Genomic DNA, 13449 nt, shown 5'->3' with positions numbered 1-13449 from the left:
TTCTCGTTACCCTTGCCTTATTTTTCCCAGCTACACAGCGGCATTGTGCCTCCTGCCGTCTCAGGAGAGGGTGCTCGGGGTCACAAAGTAAACTCTGTCGGCCTGATGTTATTATCATCACGGGGCAGTCGGAGATCACAGCCGAGGGAAACAGCCACGAGGCTATGTGTTACTACTGTCCCCTTTCCCTAGTTGGGTTTTTTGTCCTAGCACTTGGGTGGCTCTCTGGCGCCACTGTCCTGAGGGTGACATCAGACTAGGGAGCAGCTGGCCAGACAATGGAGCCGAGTGTCCCAGGAGGCTGGGGTTCAGGAAGAGGGAGGGAGGAGGGTAAACAAAGCCACAGTGCCTAGCTTCGGGGTGGTGGGGACAGTTCTGGTCTAGTGTCAGCCAAGCCTGAATAGATTGGAAGGGAAGGAAAGTTCTGGAGAGCAGGCTAGTGGTAAGGGGAGCCATCCAGCTTCGAGAAGGCGAGGAGTGAGCTCTGTCACAAACAGGGAAGCAGGATTGGCCTTGCCGCAGATGGCCCTGAATTCCCTGCGTCCTGGAGCAGGATTGAGGCCATGTCTCTCACACTGAGCCAGGGGACCTTCACAGGTTGCCTGGTACCCCTGCCCTGGGAACTCAAGTCAGCCTGAGAAGCTGCTCACTGTCGGCCATTGCATAAGGCCAGGCCAGCAAAGATGAAAAGACGACGCGACATTTCAAGAAAGAAATCTATCTCACACGGCCGGTTAGAAATGGTCACCGTTTCTCAGTCACCCATCCCCTCAGGACTCATAGCTTCTGAGCCCCCACTCAGGCCATGAGAGGGGCTCATTTCAGATGTCGGCCAAGGCACAAGGTCCAGAACAAGGAGAGGAGGTGTTAGGTCCCGCGGCCCATCCTTGGCCAGAAATCTTTACAGGGTAAAGGGGCCACTCCATGCCAGGCTGCAGTCTCACAAAGGTAACTGGTTGAATCCCAGGTCTCTCTAAGTGCCATGACTAGCCAGGCATCACAGTCAAGCATGCCTGTAATCTCAGCGCTTGAGAGACTGAGACAGGAGAGTCATGAGTTTGAGACCCATCTGGACTACAGAGCAAAGCTGAGGTGAGTTTGAGCTATACTGAGACTGTCTAAAACAAAACAAAACAAATCCAGGGCTGAGGAGATGAGTTTGACTCCCCCATAAAGCCGGCTGCAGGGTAGCACACACAGCAACAACCAGAAACACGATGTTTTCCCTACGTGTGCTTACCACTCTGTGTGGCTAGGCATGAAGAGGTCCAGAGAGAGCAGGGGGGAGGTAGAGGCTGGATTCAGATCTTGGTGAGCCTGGTCTCCTGGGCTAGGTGGAGTCTTCTGCACTGTCAGCCTGTCACTGTGGGTGGGGATCCCCTGAACTTCCCTCTCCACCGGGGGAGCAGAACAGTAAACTGGATCGAACCGTGAGGTTTGGACTCCCGTTTGTGTAAGTGAACTAAAGCGGCGTGGAACAGCTTGGACTAGTGACTGGGCACTTGCCCCTTGGGCTCTGAGGCTATTTGTTGGACACCGCAGCCTAGAAGCAGGTTCAGCCAATGTCCTCAGGCCTCTAAGGACAGAGTGGGATGACACTCCTCGCCCTCACTGGACACCTGACCAGGTTGGGAAATGACCATGAGTCATGCCAGCCTGATGGCTAAGTTTCTTGCTCAGTGTCCTTCAGTAATGGCGTGGAGTTCCCACCCCTCCACCCCCCCACCCCTCCCACCACCCCCAACCCCCCGCCCTCTCTTCTCTCAGGAAATAGAAGCTCCTGGCACCCTCTTCAAGCCTGGGCTGGGCCTGGCCTGGATTCCTCCTTTGTGTATGGCCCTGGCATCCCCAGGGAACTGAAAGAGAGAGGTGTCTCTTTTGAGGGCCAGATAGGCTATGGGCTCCAGACACTTGACGGGGTCTGGGGAACAGCAGGAAGTCTGCCCGGAACCAAATGCACTGAATGCCAGCCAGGGTCAGCATTGTCAGAACTGAGCAGGTTCTCTGAAGACACTGGAGACCAGGCCTCAGCCGGAAGTCTAGAAGTCATAGCTGAGCAGCACCCTCCCCACCCCACCCCACCCCGCCCACCCCCACTCCCTGCTCTTGTCTCTCCCACCTTCTCCACAGCATCAGAGGCGGGATCATGTCTATGGCCCTGATCCCCCCTGCCCCCACAGAGCACTTCAGACCGCACATCAGGGCCCTAGGCCTCTCTGCCTCTGACTATGGACAAGTCACGCTGCCTTCCTGGTTCAGTTTTCTCCTGCTTAGTTCATAGACCTCTGCTGAGCACCACATCTCTCCTAGGGGACCTGAAAATCTACTGTGTCCCTCCACTGCCCAAATTCGTTCCCACTGATGAGATTTCCCTGCTAAGAGGTTGCCAGAACTAATGACGTGATTACAGACCCTTCCTCGCCTTCCCAAAAGAGTCACGCATGCAGAACCGTAGACACTATGAATTTTTATTTAGTATCATCCTCCTCCTATTTGAGGAAGACATTAGGGCATCCCACAATGCCTCCTTTGGAGGGATGTGGACAGAATGAAGGGCTGAAGAGGGAACAGGACAGATGCAGAGAGAGGGCTTCCAAATCCTCTACCCAGTGCCTGTGTGGCTGGGACCAGAAAAAACAAGGGACCTCAGAGCTGCCATCTCCAAAAGGCCCCTCCCAGTCCCCACCTAGATGGTTCCTCCCTCCTGATCCATGCAGGCACCCATACTCACCACCAGGTGGCAGCATCGAGCAATGTTCCTTCTCTATGGGCCCGCCTCCACGCTGATTCCCGGGCTGTCCCCCGCCCCTCCCGCCTTTTGTCTTCCTTACTTCGCTCGCTACCAAAACAGATCCTGGAGCTTCTCCAAGGAAGTCCATGGCACATGAAAGCACACCACCCATCAGATGGAAGTGGCTGACTGCTGCCAGTCACTCACTGGCTCCTGGGGGAGCCTAGGATCAGGACTTTGTGTTTTGGCTCTGCTAGAGGAGCGGAGCCATTCTCTAGGGTCCTAGCACCTGGCACCCAGGAAGTGTCCGCTGAGCCGAAACGAACAGAAGCAAGCCAACAAACCAAAGCAGCCCAGGAGAGAAAACATGAATTTTTGCTGGTGGGGTGACCTCAGGGACACACACTGACGCTACCAAAGGCATCCGTCCCCGCAACCTCCGTTAGAATCGGTTCTGTCCTGGGCTTCCCACGGCCCCTAGTGAGAGGCAGCCTCTGCAGGAGGCAGTGAGGGAGGTCACCTTAAGCAATCCTTGGGCTCTCTTATCTCTTCCCACACACCCCTTGGGCAAGCTAAACCATTTAACAATGCAGATGCTATCTCTTTCTGACCCCTGGCTAGGAGACTGGGCAGAGGGACCTGGGTCAGCAAGGGGGAGGGGGTGGGACTACCTGAGGGGACCCCTCACGGGAAATAACTTCCATGTGTCTTTTCTTCACCCTTTGCCAACTTCCTTCCCAGCTAAAAAGAGATACGGACCTTCTACGGAACCCAACGAACAGAGATCCTTTTCAGACCTATGATGGCCTTCTCCCCACATGTTAGCTGAGGTTTCCCCGCTGGCCGCCGCGGCTGCCTAATCTGATCTCACCCAGTGGCTGACTGAGGGCAGGGGGTGGGTGGGTGGAGGAGGGTCAGGGTAGGTGGCCAGCTTCAGCGCAAGCCCAGAAAGTCCTTGAGGACGTCACAGGTTTTCTTGAGCACGACCTCGCGAAGCTTCCTGACCCGACGTGTGCTCGAGGCACCCACAAAACTGTCGGGTCTCAGCACGGCCATGCCACCCTCCACCTCCCCCATGATGATGAGCGGCGTCTCGCTCACTGTCACATTGGGGCAAGGGCAGGCCCAGTCTACGTGAAGCAGGGTCACTTCCAGCGGCTCCCGGCCCAGGAACTTGAGGCCCATCTTCTCATCTTTCAGGACCTCGTCCACGGTCACCAGGGCACGGCCTGAGTCAGGCTCCTCGGTCAGCTCGGAGACCCTGCCCAGGATGACGAAGTCGCTTCGACAGAAGCTGGTGACGAGTTTCTGCCGAGGCTTGCAGGCCCGACAGTTCTGGTTGCCCCTCGGGAAGGGACACGACTCCTCGCAGGCCTCGCGGCTTTCGAAGTTGTTGCTGTTGCCCTCGCAGCCACCGTAGACGAAGGACTGGCAGAGGCCCGTCTGGCTGTTGTAGGCCCAGCGTGGCACATAGGCTTTGCAGGGCCCCTGCAGGGCGGGCAGGCTGCACATGGCCAGAGGCCCACTCATACAAGCCAGCATGCAGGCCTCATAGGTCTCAAAGTGGTTGAGATTGCGGTGGCAGTGGCCGAAGGTGAACGTGAGGCAGTTGTTAGCCTGGGCATCGAAGTGCCAGCGTGTCTGCTCCTCTCCACAGTCCTCACTGTCCGGGGGCTTTAGGCACTCGGTTGCTGGGAAAGCCGTGCCGTTGAGACTGCTCTCTGAGGTGGCCCTTGCCTGACCCCCCCTGACCACTGACAACGGGAAGTCAGCCCTCAGGACGCCAGCGGCGTTCTGGGCTGTACAGGTGTATATGCCAGCGTCTTGGGGCTGGGCGTTGTAGATGACCAGCTGGGCAATGTTGGTGACCACCACGTTCCCGCGCACGTGGTTGGGCCTCATGACCACATTCTCTCTGTCCTCCAGCTGTTTCTCCCAAGTGAGCTCGGGCCGGGGCCGGCCCACCACATCGCAGAGGAAACTCACGGTCTCACCCACGGTGACGGATTGATGGACAGGATGGTTGAGCAGGGCCGGGGCCGCCATGTCCAGCCCCAGAGTCTCCGGGGAGGCCGTGGTAGGATGTGCAGTGGTCTCGGGCGGTGGAGGGCTGGTGTTGGGCCAGGTAAAGTGATAGCGGCAGGTGACCACAGCCAGGGAGATGCCCTTGGAGCAGGCCTCGGCGTCCATGTAGCAGCGGTTGTAATAGGTGAGGCCGTCCGAGGCGCAAGTGAAGCTGGGCTCCTTCTCACAGCGGTCTTTGCACTTGCACACGGGCTGTCCATCCCAGATGTCACACTCAGAGCCCTGCTGCAGACACATGAAGTGATCACACGTGGCCTCCTTGGGCATGCCCACGGGGCCCTTCTTCCCTTTCACGTCCATGTAGCGGGCTGCCACACAGCTCTTGGTCCCACACACATTGGGGCAGCACTTCTCATAGGTCTCACATGCCTGAAAGAGCCAGAGAGAGAGTTCTGAACAGAGGAAGCAAGAACAGATTCCCACGTCTGGCCGCAGAGGCTGTGACATGAGGACTTATATATGTGTTTCCGCAGAGCCCTTAATGCAGATAAGATCCCGCGTAGACCCAGCACCTACTGTCGGTCAGGCTCCCGCCCATATTCAGCTTACTGCTCTCCTCCAGGACCAAGGGGGCACACCCACTATTCCCACTTGGTACATAATTTAAAGCACAGAGAGGTCAAACAACTCGCCCAAGATCACAGAGCTGGTAGTGTGGGAAGAGATGGGCCACAGACCTCCGAAAGGGGACATGTGCTCACTGCCATTTTCAAAATGAGAACCTAGAGAGGCAGAGATGACACTCAAGCCACAGAGGTGAGGGGTGGCAGGAAAGGACCCCAGGCCCTTTGGTGACCTAGATGAAGCAGCGTGAGGATGACTTTTTCTCTTTCTTCCACCGAGGGGAGGATGTGTTCGCTAACTTGAAGAGGTTGCATCTTGGACTCATGCTCAAGGCTAGTCACACCTCTCTTTCCCCTGAAAGACCCCCAACACACACTGAACCCGGGATATCAGAGAACCCTGGTGACCAGAAAAAGAAAAAAGAAAAAAACAAAAAAGTCCCCCTGTGTGGTACGAGCAAAGACTTGCTAGTCTGTAATCCTCTCTGACTTCTGTGGAGTCGTGGAAGGCTTTACTCTAATTCTTCAAAATTAGCACATGCCACCAGGGCCGACACAAACAAGGGTTGCATGTGGTGCTTTGCACAATGTCACACCTTGTGGCGGGGCGGCTGGCTGGGCGGCTAATCCTCCACCAGGTAGTGGCTGTGTGAAGGAGTCCCCGCCACCCTGGCCTCTTGTCCTTCCCACTTTGATCCCAGCCTTTCTGACATTCCACATGAGCTAAGAGGGGGGGAAAGTCCTCCCCCCACCCGGCTGTGTGGAGCCACAGCTTGACTGTTTCTCCCCCTTTGGGCTTAGAATAAGGACTTTGTTTTGCGGCCCTTGTTTGGCATGGGTTTCTGCGCCACAACAGGGGATGCTTGGAAATGGAGATGGGTCCAATCCAGAGCTGAGGTTCCAGGGAGAGAGAGCTTGAGAATGGAGGGTGGGCGGGGGCAGAGCGACCTGTGAACAGGAAAGCCTGTTCCTTGGCCTGAGGGCTATTCCATTCCAATGTGGGTAGGCAGTTCCCCCAGGATCCAGAGGTCCAGGAGTGGCTGGACACTCAGGAACCAGAACCCTCGGGGCTCTGGTGAAGGGACCCTGGAGGAAATATTTAGAATACTTTCACTTAAGGATTTACAATGTCCCCTTGGGCTACCTAGATCCTTAGCTGCACTCTCCAGACAGCACGCAAAGCCAGCCAGAGTTGCGCTGTCCCTAAGTGCCACCTATCTTCAGACTAGCCAGTGTCAGTGAAAAAGATTCTCCAAAGGTGGTCATTGGATGGCATGAGCCCTATGGATGGGAGAATTGTCATCTTTCCTGTTCCTGTTCCTCAGCACCACCACTGGGTACTGGAGTACCTGCCTTGGGAAGCCTGAGAATGGTCCCCAGGGAACATGAGGCAGAAGCCACTCTCTCCATGGAAACCCCACGCTTTCCCAGGGTGACCAGCTACTTCCAGCAGCACTGGAGCCTCCCATGTTATTTAATGATGCCCAACCCAGACCTGAAGTCTGGGAGACTCTGGACCACCCTCAGAGATGGCCAGGCAGGGGCCACACCCAGGGCAGGCATGGGTACTAGGGTAAACCTAAGGACTTTTCTCCCAGCAGGACTGGATAAGGATGGCCCTTGGAAGAACCCACCTGGCAGCCAGGGAAGAACCATCTGGAAGTGGCCCTTGCTGACGGCAGCGTCCAGGAGGGAGGAGCGTATGGAAGCACTGAGGAACCCAACAGGTGGGAACTCAGTCCACTTTCCTCCCAGGACGCTTAGAGTGTTTGCACAGATTAGCTCCCACCCAAACGGCCCAGCAGCCTCATCGCTGTGAGGCCGAGTCCAAACCTGGGAAAGGGCCTGGAAACCAGGTCTAACTAGCTGCGAACACGGCATCAGGCAGGCAGGCTTCCAAGCCCACCTGGCTATGGCATCACTCCTGTGGGTACCCGTTCTCTCACCTGTGAGTGGGCCACTGAACATCTGGCAGGCCGTTGTGTTATCCCAACACATGCTGTGTGCCCAGTGTGGTGCTGGCCCAACGCAGCCCTCCACAAACCCAAAGAGGAATGCTCCAGGATGGATTTGGATACCACGCCCTCTTCCAGGCCTCAGCTGTATAGAGGCCGGCACCAAGCCCTGCTTGTCTCTGGGCGGGCAGGGTCTGGGTTCCTTCACGTTCCTGGAGGCACTCCCCAGCCGTCCCCACGTCCTAGCTCCCACACCATCACAGACCCACTCACATGGTCCGTCTCAGGCTTCAGGGGTCCCACTCACCTGGTCAGTTTCACACTCACGCTTGCAGGTGCTCTGGGCATCCACCCAAAGGTTGGGGTTCATGTCGTTGGGGCAGATGCCCGCATGGGAATACCGGATGGGTGGCAGCGTTAGGCCTCGAAGGGGTGCCCCCAGGAGCAGCAGCAACAGCAGCCCCCAGTGGAACCAGAACCGATGACGACGACGCCCCGGGGCCCACATGGTGCGGTCTGCAGTGGCCAGAAGGCCTCCCTGTGATGACCCCAAGGGCTGAGGCCCGCCAGGGCCCTTCTTCTCCAGGGTTGGCAATACCTGCCCTCTTCACCCCAGCAAAGTCTCCTTGCTGAGGCTGCTTGCTGGCGTCGGCTGCTGTGACTGCCTCCACCAAGCGCAGCCTGCTGAGCTGTGAGGCGTCAGATAAAAGAAAGGTCTTTGGAAGGAAACTCCTTCGTCCCCCCCACCCCACCCCACCCCGGGTGCTAGGGAAGAGGAACACAGCGGGGGCTCGAAGCCTGGATTTATATCCTGGGCCACCACCCGAGTGGGAGCGAGCTAACCTGATGTCTGTCAGAGGCAGGCTGCTGGCGCCTCTGTCCCGTGGCTGATCACAGACGTATTGCAGAGGGGGGGGGGGTGGAAGCTGGAAGCAGTTTAGGCAGCGGTCTCTGGCACGGTGGGACACCTGCTTGTTCTTGACTCCAGGAGGCCTTTAACCCCTTCCAGGGACAGAAATGGCATGTGCTTTGGGGGGAGCTGGCCCCAGGACACGCAGGCTCACTGTGAGGCAGGTTTGTTTCCCTTTCCCCACCTCCTTGGGGCCGGGCCCCCTCCTCCCCTCAGCCACCTCTGAAGAACACACAATCGCTTGTTACGAGGAGGGACCTGAGCCCCTGTGTTAGCGTCCGCTCAGCTCGGTAGTACATTTGAGAGCAAATGACGTGGAAAAACAAGTTCACGGCCATTCAAGGGCGGGCCCAAGCAGCCAGCGCGCTGTGCTGTGTAAGCCGACTCCCACCCCGGGCACCAGGTCCCCTGGTGGGGGGTATGCACACGGACAGCACCACATCCCTGTGTTACGGGTTACCGGCAGTCCACGTCTTAAGTTCCAGCTTCGGTGAATTCCCCCAAAATCATTCCAGAGAGACATACCAGATATGGTCTGGCTCCCCCGGGCTGCTGGGACGGATCACATTCCTCGCTCCTCTCTCTACACACACACTGGTGGAGTCCAAGAAACTGGTGCAGCCACAGTGTCCCAGGACTTCACTACACCACCCCCGCGCTGCCCTCACCGGTGGCCACAGTGGCCATTGCTTGGCGAGCCCTTGGGCGCCAGGCGCTCTGGACATGTGGCTCTACTTCCTTCGCCACACAGAGTGAAAGGCTTCTGGTGGAATTTGTGCAGGGTCCTCGGAAGCACCAATCACACCAATGCCTCCGTACACACTCCAGACCCTCTAAGGCATCATTTCACTTGCTCCTTGCTGCAAACCATGCCGCCAGTCTGGACGGAAGCAAAGGATGCACAGTGAAGCTAAGCAACTCGCCCTGCGTCACACAGCTCCATTAACACAGGAGGCAAGGGCAGCAGCTTGCTGAGGGGGGGGGGGGTGCAGGGCCTGTTAAAGCCACCCCTCCCCCATCCGTCTGCCAGAACTGCTGTCAAGGTATAGCCTACAGTCTGGCTTTTGCAGAACGGTCAAGAAGTTTTCGAAAACCGAGGGTTGTATTTGTGGAAGGCCTGGGAAGAGAGCCATTAAGTGGCCAGGAGGTTAGAAACAATTTCTGTCCCAGTAGCTTGCGGGCATCTTGGTCATTGCATGTTTGGGGAAAGTAAAACATGAAAAAAAGAGAGGTGCCAGCCGGGCGGCGGTGGCACACGCCTTTAATCCCAGCACTCGGGAGGCAGAGCCAGGAGGATCTCTGTGAGTTCGAGGCCAGCCTGGGCTACCAAGTGAGTTCCAGGAAAGGCGCAAAGCTACACAAAGAAACCCTGTCTTGAAAAACCAAAAAAAAAAAAAAAAAGAGAGAGAGAGAGAGGTGCCTTTGTAAGGATAAGCCAACAGGGGTTGGGGGTAGACTGAGCTGCGGTGGTAAAGAACAAGGAAGTGGCTAGAAGGGGGGTCCAGGGCCCTCCGCTGGGCTCTTGATACACTTTAACAACCACGACTCCCCACTCCAGTGGACTGTAAAAAAAAAAAAAAATCACCTGCGAGATCATCCCCTCTAGATTCTCCCTCTCCCCAGCATCTCCTCCTCTGAGCCAATCCCTTCCCATTGCATGGGTCTAAGCTCCGTCTTCTCTGCCAGCGTCAAAGCACTAGTGAAGGGTGTCAGGGCCGTGATCTGCTGAGGTATCAAACCTCCCTCGGAGGAGGCCCATTCCAGCCACGAAGCCAGACACCAGGCAGGCGACGCGGCTGCTTGGAATTCCCTGTAATTTCATAATCCGTGCTCCTGCTGCTCGAAGCTGGAGCCTCCACACAACCCTGCCCTGGCTGTGGCTCGCTCAGCTTCCTGCGACACCACAAAAGGAAAGAGACACGTTTCTAAGCAGCACTTAGAGGACAAGGTTACGCCAGGACAAGCCTCTGGAGGGAGGATGCTGGGTATCTGAGGGGTCTGCTGAGGCCGGGAGAGGGATGGCAGAGACATTTGGCCCTGTCTTCAGGGTTGGTGGGAAAAGCCTCTCACCCATTTTTCCCTGGTGACCCTCGTGGCCGCCCCAGGAGGCACCTGTACAGGAGAGGGAGCTGAACGGGAAAGTCAGGCTGGGCCTGCCAAGTCCCCCAGCCAGGGGAAGGAAGCCTGGCCCCAGCCCTCCCTTGCTGTGTGGCCTACACCTGTATCCCTGCAAGGTTGCCAGCCCTGCTGAGGCCTCCCCGGCCTCGGCCTCAGCCCTGAAGTTGTTTCTGAGCTATTCTGAAGTTCCTCCCTCAGCGCCCCACCACCCCAAGCCCCTCTGTGACTCCCCCACACCCGAGGAAGGAGGTCCCACTGTGCACCAACCTCCTCACTGGGAATAGATGATGGGCTGAGCTGCTAGGCAGAGGCCTGGTCTCCGGGTATCTCCTGGCTGTCACTCAGCCAACCACTGAGTGTGAGGGGCGAGGGTGAGTGCTGGGCTCTGGTCCGCCTCAGAGATCCTTTCACTCCTCAGGGTGAGCTCAGGACCTGCTCTTGGGTACTGCGGACAGACAGACAGATGGCAGGAGGTCACCCTGACTTGGTCAGTGAACTCTGGGTGACCCTTGACCTCAGGTTCACCCTGAGCTTCCTGAGCAAGTGGGGTCTTGACAGGACAACACAGCTGACACTATTGCCCAAATTATCCAGCCCCACCTCACCCTGCAGCAGCGGCAGCAGCAGCCGTGGTTGGGGCAGCGGCAGCCCACACCACTGCAGGCGACCCAAAGCCCCCCGAGGAGCCTTGCAGACACCACCCTCATACACAAGTGGGGGCTCTTACCTCTCATCGTGTCTGCTCCCTCTTTCCCCATCCCATCTCTCTCCTCAAATGGTTCTTAAAGCACCTACTATGTGCTGGGTTCTGCACACACAGAAGTCTACGACGGTACAATCTGTTTGCCCCAGAAACCAAGCGTGTCAAAACGATGATGATGATGATGATGATAAGCCCAGGGAATATGGGGTGGGGGTGGGGTGGTCCTCACCCCTGCTGAGGGGTAGGGCAGAAGGGGCTGGGCTTGGGGTTTATGCTCCAGGATGACATTGGGGAGGGAGGGCTTGAGACTGAGCAGCAGCGTACAGGAGGAAAGAAGGCAGTTTCCTACACCTCTCCCAGAGGCCTGGCCCACAGCGCTGGCCTCCTCAGCCAAGGCCCTCCCTTTGTGGGGCCCAGGCTCCAGGAAGGGGAGATGAGGGCAGCTCAGCAGGTTTCGGAGGGGTGGGGGTGGGAGCTGCCCCCCCCCCCCCCCCCCCCCCCCCGCTCCTTTCAGAAGACAGCCCAAGCAAAGACACACCAGCAGCGTGCTCCGCTCCACCCTGCCTAGGCTCTAGGTAGGGTGTCTACCCTGTCCCACGTGGGAAGCCAGTCTCGGGGAACGCCCCCCCCCCAGCCCTGTGTTTGGAAGGACTCAGGGAGCAGGGATGGGATACAGAGAAGATGCTGTCCTCCATGAGGTGTTCAGATGGACAGCCCAGGCCACCTCAGCGAAAGACTCATTACCCAGCTGGGGACCCCCTGCCAGAGCGGCCTCAGGCCTGGCTTGCATTACAAGGCTACATGAGAGCTCTTCCCTCCAAGTGAGGCTGCACAGAGCCTTGGAATAATTATGGGGCCTCAGCAGATGGTGGAGGCGGATGGGGGAGGCCTTCAGCTGTGGGACACGTGACCCACCCGCATCTGTGTGGAACAGGACCTGGGAGTGTCAGGGCTGAGCTGATGGTGGTGGGGGGTCGGCACTGAGTCAAGATGAGGAATTATGGGCTTGGGAGGGGTGGGGCACGGTCCAGGGAGGCCTGGTGCTGTTGACAGAGCCCCTGGACACTGGAAGGATCAGTGTGTGTCCTGAAGCGCCGAGGCACACCCCGGGCACCCAGGGCTGGGTGCCCTCGAGAGCTTGCATGCCCTGGATGGGTTTAGCTCAGGCCCTGCCCCTCTGTGGTTCTTGGGCCAAGCGATGTGCACAGAGTGGAGATGAGGTGTCACTCAAGGGAGGACCACCTCTAGTTCCCCATCTGAGGCCCCATCAGTTCCTGCCTCTGTGATCCCTGTCCTGATTCCTCCAGATTTGCACTCATGGAATCGGCTTCAAAAAGCCCCGTGAAGCCCTCAGCCAAGACAAACAAGGGGTGGGCGGGTCTGAAGGTGTCTGCTCCTGACTCTTGTCTGCCTGAGGAGATAGAGTTCCAGCTTTCCCACGCCTCCGGGGTCAGGAAGGACACTGCATGAGGAGCCTGGCCTCCCTCCCATTTAGGGCCCCCCACCCATCTTAAAAGCTCCCCTGGACCATCATGGGGACCATGGTCCTCACTTCTGCCTTGTTCTTGATTCTTGTTCATTGAGATGGCCTCAGGCCTGGGGGTTGGTTCCCTGACACTCCAGGCTGTCCAGCAAAGGGGCTCATGTTCTCCAAAGCCATCAGTACCCCTGAAATGCATCTCATCATCAGTGCACCCTGCTTTCTGTGCCCCTGGACGTGGACATGGTGTAGAGGAGGCCGACCAGGATGAGAAGCGTTGGTCCGTCCTCTTCCCCCCCACACACACTGACTACTGTTGCAAGATTCTGGATTAACAATAGTCCCTGCACGTTGAGGATGGGGATAAAAACATTCGGTGTGGACCACCGGGAACTATGTCTCGGTTTACACCGGCATAACCATTTTCTCCCTCACGCCCACCCGCAGCAGCCGCTCTCCTCAGTCAGCTCTTTCAAAGCATCGCACAGCTCTTCCCCTCCGGCCTGGCATAAGCCTTGTCCTCTGGCAGGGACCACTATCCCGTAGACAGCAGCTTTCTGACCCCTCTCAGAATCCATACCAGAAAGGAAGCTCTCCTAATCCCCGCGCACCAGGAAAGCAACGTCCTGACTGCAGATTCCCAGGCTAGTCTGTAAATAACAGCACAGTGCCCCGGCCAGCGGGGTCTTCAACAGGGACCCAAAGGGAGGGCCGGCGAATGAGAGGGACAAGAGACACAAAGAATGAGAGCAAGACAGGACGTCTGATCAAGTTTCAAAATTTTATTTTACTCTCAAGGCATGTACAGGTAGGCAAAGGGGGGTTGCAAGCAGGAAGGGACTTAATTATGGGGGCTGCAAGCAGGAATAGACTTAATTATGCGCTGTTTGGCCAGCAGGAAATG

General features: G+C 57.4%; 1 protein-coding gene across 4 annotated transcripts; it reads right to left on the bottom strand.

The window, feature by feature from the left end:
• Positions 1-2452: 2452 nt before the first annotated feature.
• Wfikkn2 (WAP, follistatin/kazal, immunoglobulin, kunitz and netrin domain containing 2) lies at positions 2453-11251 on the bottom strand. Of its 4 annotated transcripts, none has more exons than XM_037201021.1 (4): positions 11090-11251; positions 10630-10807; positions 7642-8336; positions 2453-5185 (listed from the first exon to the last, which is right to left on the bottom strand). In XM_037201021.1, exons 3-4 carry the CDS (start codon positions 7840-7842, stop codon positions 3665-3667), a joined length of 1722 nt encoding a protein of 573 aa, XP_037056916.1. In that variant the 5' UTR covers positions 7843-8336; positions 10630-10807; positions 11090-11251; the 3' UTR covers positions 2453-3664. The 4 variants fall into 4 exon arrangements, with proteins under 4 accessions (XP_037056916.1, XP_037056917.1, XP_028724758.1 ...); XM_037201022.1 differs by lacking the exons at positions 10630-10807; positions 11090-11251 and adding an exon at positions 8770-9172 and having other exon boundaries at positions 7642-8050; positions 8178-8336; XM_028868925.2 differs by lacking the exons at positions 10630-10807; positions 11090-11251 and adding an exon at positions 8770-9172 and having other exon boundaries at positions 7642-8023; positions 8178-8336.
• Positions 11252-13449: the final 2198 nt, after the last annotated feature.

Source organism: Peromyscus leucopus, chromosome 8b (genome assembly GCF_004664715.2).
Source record: "Peromyscus leucopus breed LL Stock chromosome 8b, UCI_PerLeu_2.1, whole genome shotgun sequence".
Lineage (NCBI taxonomy): Eukaryota > Metazoa > Chordata > Mammalia > Rodentia > Cricetidae > Peromyscus > Peromyscus leucopus.
Note: the sequence above shows the minus strand (reverse complement) of the source record. Positions and strands in the feature narration are given on the sequence as shown.

Bases quoted from the DNA above. Each gene is read 5' to 3' on its own strand.
- Wfikkn2 (XM_037201021.1), bottom strand. From the start codon at position 7,842: ATGTGGGCCCCGGGGCGTCGTCGTCATCGGTTCTGGTTCCACTGGGGG. The intron at 5,186-7,641 runs GTGAGTGGGACC...TGGCTCTTTCAG, and splicing joins GTGAGTGTGAAACTGACCAG to GCATGTGAGACCTATGAGAA.